At 41.6% G+C, this 5,858-nt stretch overlaps 1 protein-coding gene and 1 pseudogene across 1 annotated transcript; both read left to right on the top strand.

Annotated features, from left to right (window-relative positions):
- The window catches only part of LOC138041358 (uncharacterized), a 9,111-nt pseudogene extending 9,009 nt beyond the window's left edge, over nt 1-102 (top strand).
- Nucleotides 103-572: 470 nt separating this feature from the next.
- LOC138040236 (piggyBac transposable element-derived protein 4-like) lies at nt 573-1,544 on the top strand. Its single transcript, XM_068885999.1, has one exon. The coding sequence runs from the start codon at nt 573-575 to the stop codon at nt 1,542-1,544; it is 972 nt and encodes a 323-aa protein (XP_068742100.1).
- Nucleotides 1,545-5,858: the final 4,314 nt, after the last annotated feature.

The following is a 5,858-nucleotide window of genomic DNA, read 5'->3' as shown; positions in this document are numbered from 1 at the left end:
AACCCTGAAGGATTAAGTACTGAAAGAAAAGAATACCTCTTCAAAGAGATTCGACAATTTTGCAAGTGCAGAACTGAAGATCTTGTGGCTCCACCTCCCTGATCTGCAACAAAACAGTTCTTTTAAGAGCTCCCTCTCTGCATTGCACTCAGCAGTGAAAATCCTGTAAGTTGAATGGTCAACTTTGCACTACAGGTAACAAACAAACGGCTCTTTTAAGAGCCAACAGTACTACGAAAGTCATGACCAACAAAACATGCCTTATTGTGGCACGGAATTCCACAGACACCTTAAGTTTTATTTGTTAAATAAAAAGAACTTTATAAGAACACACTTAACCCTTTTCCATCCAACGTCACACATGTGACGATAAATACCGCTGGAAAGCTTTGGGCCACAGACTGCTCATTCAACTCAATTGATTAGCCCCCCTATAGGTAAATGTGTTTTTTTTTCAATGTTTTCAATGCAATTTTGATCGTTTTGAACTGGGTTTTCGCTATTTTTACTGACTAAAATCGGAAACAAACTTTTGTGATTTTCGCGGGAGCTAAAAAATCAGCTGTTCTAATATGGCGACTAGTTGTAGCAGCGAGGAAGGAGGAAGTTTTCGTCCGGAGGACGTTGATTTAGTGTTTGTAGACGAGGATGACATGCCTTTGAGAGCAGTAGTTTGTGGAGTTAACTATCTAGACAGAGACTCTGATGAAGAAGTTGACTCTGACTTCTACCAGACTGATTCGGAGGAAAGCCAGACGGAAGAGTCCGAAGATTTGGAACAGGATACTGCAGAACCACATCCAGCTCGTCGTCGAAGACTGCCTGCTCCCGCTGCTCAAAATGATTGGAAAGAAGACGTAATTCGTCATGATGAGCTTCCTTTCAACCAGCCGACTGGGCCCAAATGGCGAGTATCAGGTAATGAGAGACCAGTTGATTTGTTCCATCATTTTATCACTGATAATGTTCTTGAGCTCATGACAGTACAAACCAACCTTTATGCTGCCCAAGAACGTGCGAAAAACCCTGAGAAACACCGTGGTAAATGGCATGATGTGACCAAAGATGAGCTCAAAACATTTCTTGCCCTGAATTTGGCGATGAGACTTGTAAACAAGCCAACACTTGTCAGTTATTGGTCAACTGATGAAATATTTTTGACACCATTTTTCCAGAAAACTTTTCCAAGGATCAGATTTACTCAGATACTGAGATACTTGCATTTTGCTGATAACACAACACTTACTGCTAGAGGCCAGGAAGGCTATGATAAGCTGGGCAAGATACGTCCATGTTTAGAACGTGTTATTGGCCGATTTCAACAAGTCTATTCACCAAGTCGTAACTTGTCTGTTGATGAAACATTAATTAAATTCAAAGGTCGTCTTTCTTGGCGACAATTTATGAAGGATAAACCTGCCAGGTTTGGACTGAAAGAGTTTACTCTAGCAGACTCTGCCAATGGTTATGTCTTGGACATTATTGTTTACACTGGAAAAGAGACTGCTGCAGACTCTAAAGGCTTAGCGGAACGTGTTGCTTGAACCATTCTATGGATTTGGCTACAACATTTTCATGGACAATTATTATACATCTATTGGACTATTTGAGAAATTATATAACAATGGAGTCCAAGCTTGTGGAACATGTAGGGGTGACAGGATTGGCTTGCCAAGAGATGTCACAAAAGCAAATTCAGATAAAGTTAAAAAGTTGAAACGTGGAGAGGCTATTTATAGGCAAAAAGGGACTGTAACATGTGTTACATGGAAAGACAGGAAGCCAGTAACTCTTATAACAACACTGCCAGCATCAATAGACACAGTGTCTGTCGAAAGAGCTATTAGGGAGGCAAATGTGTGGCAAAGAAAGGAGTTTCGGTGTCCTGTACCCATACAGGAATACAACTCACACATGGGTGGGGTTGATTTGGCTGACCAGAGAACCACGGCATATGCCAGACTGATGAAAGGGTGGACTTGGTACCTGAAACTGTTTTACCATCTACTAGAGGTATCAGTTCTAAATGCATATGTTTTACATTGTTGCATTCATGGCAAGGAAACCTCAATGATGCAGTTTCGACTTGATATAATCCGGGGTCTCCATGGGTGCAGAACCTACAGGCGTGATTCGCCACAAGTTCCCACTGACCCATTATTTCGCAGAAATCTTAACTTGGGTCACTTTCCCGTCAAAGCAAAGAAGAGATGTGCATGCAAGGTACATATTCAGAGGGTGTTAACACGGTACATGTGTGGATTGTATGACACCTACATGTGCCCCGCCCCTTGCTTTGAGAGATATCATACCATGGATCAGTATCTCTTTAATGATGAGGAATGTAGCCAAGGTCCTCCAAGACTAAAGCCACAAGGAGCTGGTAGGCCTTTAGGTCGAGGTAGACCCAGACAAAGAAGACAATAGCCATGAACTTGAAGCTGCTAATAACATTTGCTATTTGAGATGTGACTTTGCCTAAAACTGCCTTGCATACAAGGAATCGATTACTTTTAAGGCATGTCGCAGCAACTGTACTGCATTTTAGTCAAGTCATGTCAGTTATTTTTTCTAAATAACATGTTAGCTTACTGCACTCTACTGATTGGCTGCTGTTGGAGTTGTTTTTGGTGTGTGAACTCAATTTATAGTAAAGTGCTAAATTTTAATCACTTTTCAAAGCAAATTATGCTAATTTATAGGTCATGTGACCAGTTGATGGTAACTCCAACATTCTCATCTTCCAGAGTTTTAGAAAGACATATGCTCAACATTTAATTTGATATATAGCAATTGGAATTTGGTAAAATATAATCAGAGTTACAACCAAATGAAGATTGTATGCTGTTTTTTAATCAAATTAATTACTACCCCCTTGGATGGAAAAGGGTTAAGCCCAATTCAGACCCAATTTGGACCGACCCAAACTTTAATAGGAATGTGCGCCTGTTGATTCAGATGTCGAACTTACTCGCCGTTCCTAATACATTTGAGTGAAACTGCTGGCAAATACAAAATAATACTTTACACATTAAGCTTGACACATGAAGTTTCGCCGTATGAATCAAAATCGAGCCCCGACCGCACTAAAGCAGAAATTCCCGAGATGGCCAGGCGAAAAGAACGAGTGAGCTCTTAAAAAATTAAAATAGCCGCCATTCTTAAATTGATTCAGACGCTGAACTTTTCAGGTACTTAATTCAATGTGTTAAGTTCACCTCATGAAAAGTACGGTGTCTGAATCGGGCCTTAGGCCCGGGTTAAACGCCATACTTGACATGAGCTGAACTTAAATTACACCGAACTTAATAACTACATTGCAAAAAATAAACTTCAAACACGGTCCTTAAACTTTAACAGGATTGTGCATTTTGTTCGGCTTGTGTGAAGATCGGCGTTTGACCCAAAGTTTATCTTCAGGTGTTATTCATGCCTGGCCAGCCGTAGAGAAGGCCTCAGCCAATCCAAATAAAATCGGCCGAACGTAATTGGGTCAAACGCCGTACTTCACATGAACTTAATGCGCCAAGTTAATTTCCGCTCATGTGAAGTGCGGCGTTTTAACCTGGGCTTAAATTAGGCTCAGTTACACATCACACTTCACCTGTGCCGAATACAACTCGAGAATTATCGTCATTTGAAATAATGTAACGTTTGAATCAATTCGACTTTTGCCGCATCTTCGACTGAGCAAATCGAATATTCGACTTAAGTTTGACAGTGGTTTCAAACGTGGCTAAGAATACACAATCCGTCCAGTCAATTTGCAATTTAAAAAGGGCGAGATTTGATCAAGACCAGTTAAATTTTGTTTGAAATTAGCATTCAAATACAGATTGAACTCATCCAATGAAAAGTCGAGGATTTCGATCCACGTTCTCTTGATGTTGCAGTGTGGATCAATACAGTGTCCTGCTATTGTTTGCTCTGCTTTGACATGTCTTTGAGACAGATCTGTAAGGAAACATCGAAGCTTCCTTTGAAGGCATTCATTTTTTTCTGGACGAAAACATGACCGGTATCGCTCCAACGAGGCTAATCCAGGAAAAGGATAGAGAAGGGTTAGAGGTAAAGGTGAACTGGCACAGAAGGTTCGCTTTGGATACTCGCTTTGGATGGTAAGTCATCAAACTAACGTGGTTATTTAATTAATCGTTTAATGAATTCACTTGGTCTCGATTGTTTAATTAAACTGCTAGATCGCTTTAAATGTTCATGATCTTCGAAGCACATGGTTCTTCTGACGAAAATGTTAATCTTTTTAAATTGGATGTCGATCGTTCGTTTGCCTGTCGAGTCATTTTGCTAACCTGCAATTCGCTAATGAACGAAAAGTCACGGCAACACGAGTGCCTTTTTTGCTCGCGCAGGTGATGCAATAATTGTGGTGCGTAGCAAGCCCGAGAGGATGGCCTCACGAGCCATTTCGGGTCGTAACAATTACTCGTGTGGCCGCAACTTAAAGGCCATGTTACATGAGGCAATTTTTCTTGCAACTCACAACGCAAAGATGACGAAAAAAAACCCCTTCAAGTTGCAGTGGGTATGTTACACGTTGGCAACTTCTTTCGCAACTTGCAACGCGTACAATAACAAACAAGATGGCGGACGCGCTAAGTCGCCAATAGATGAGCTCTGATTGGCCCATTCTGACAAAATTGCATTGCAAGTTGCAGAGGGGATGTCACACGCAAGCAACTTGTCTCGCAACGTTGCGATTTTCCAGTGAACACAAATGAACCAGTCGAGCCAAATGAGCCAGTTGAGCCGCTACTCAGTCTTAGTCAAGTGTTGGAAGTCTCGACGCCAATGTCCGAGGAGCTAGTTCGGAGCTGTGTAACTCCACAAAAGGTGCAACGTGTCCGTGAAACTCTGAAGAATGAGAGCGATCACATTAAGTGTGCCATTAAGCTTCTTCCAGAGTTTTTCACGACAGATGGACTGGCCGAAAGCAACACTGAAGGCAGTTATGGAAAACAGCCCCTGGACAAGACAAAGCTCCGTACACTAAAAGGTAATTCAGGTTGACCGATGATTGATTAAATCTTTTAGCGGTGTTTTCAGTGATTGCGTATAAGCATACACGTGTTTAGGCCAGCCTTTTCACATTAGGCGGTTAGGCGGGCTGGCCCGCTTTGCCGAGAGCTACTGAACTGAAGTGTTTGTATCGAAAATTCCAGCCTGCAATCTCGGACAAAACTGTTGAGACAGTAACACAACTTCGCCGTCATTTTTAAACATCCATACTTACTCTCCCCTTCCACTCCCCCCCCCCCCCCCCCCCCTCAGTCAATGTTGCTGAGTATCGTCATATGTTCTACAGTATATTTGCGGCCAAGATAAATCAACATTGAGGTTGGGGGGGAGGGGAAAGGGCAGGTTGCAAGCGGTACATGCGGATAACTTGTTGGAGTACCCAAAATGTTCTTTTGTCTCAACAGGTTTTGTCCGAGATTGTCTGTTATACGTTATGTTACGAAAACCCAAAAATGATTAATTATTTTGGAAGATATGTGATCTACACGGGTTACAAAGACATGTTTTGAGTATTGGAATTGTTTTCTTTGAGAAAATCTTATAAACAGTGGAAAATTTTCATGTTTGTGGCGTGTTGTGGTGACAAGTGATTATTCAATTTTCTCTGTTTTGCATATGAAGGCTACTATTGCACGCAATGTTAACGTTATTTTCGACCTGAAAACAAGAGAGACTGATAATGCATGGGATAGTGAGTTATTCTAGCAGTGATTCTGATAGCAGTGATACTCCGTTACACACTCTAAGTGAAGTAGACGTAAGGAGCGTATACCTTGTGACATACAGTCAAGCGGACTTAGAGAAGTTTTCCTGCCGCAGAG

The sequence above is a fragment of the Montipora capricornis genome, chromosome 3 (genome assembly GCF_036669925.1).
Source record: "Montipora capricornis isolate CH-2021 chromosome 3, ASM3666992v2, whole genome shotgun sequence".
Classification (NCBI taxonomy): domain Eukaryota; kingdom Metazoa; phylum Cnidaria; class Anthozoa; order Scleractinia; family Acroporidae; genus Montipora; species Montipora capricornis.
This window is presented reverse-complemented; position numbering and strand designations above follow the sequence as displayed.

Bases quoted from the DNA above. Each gene is read 5' to 3' on its own strand.
- LOC138040236 (XM_068885999.1), top strand. From the start codon at position 573: ATGGCGACTAGTTGTAGCAGCGAGGAAGGAGGAAGTTTTCGTCCGGAG.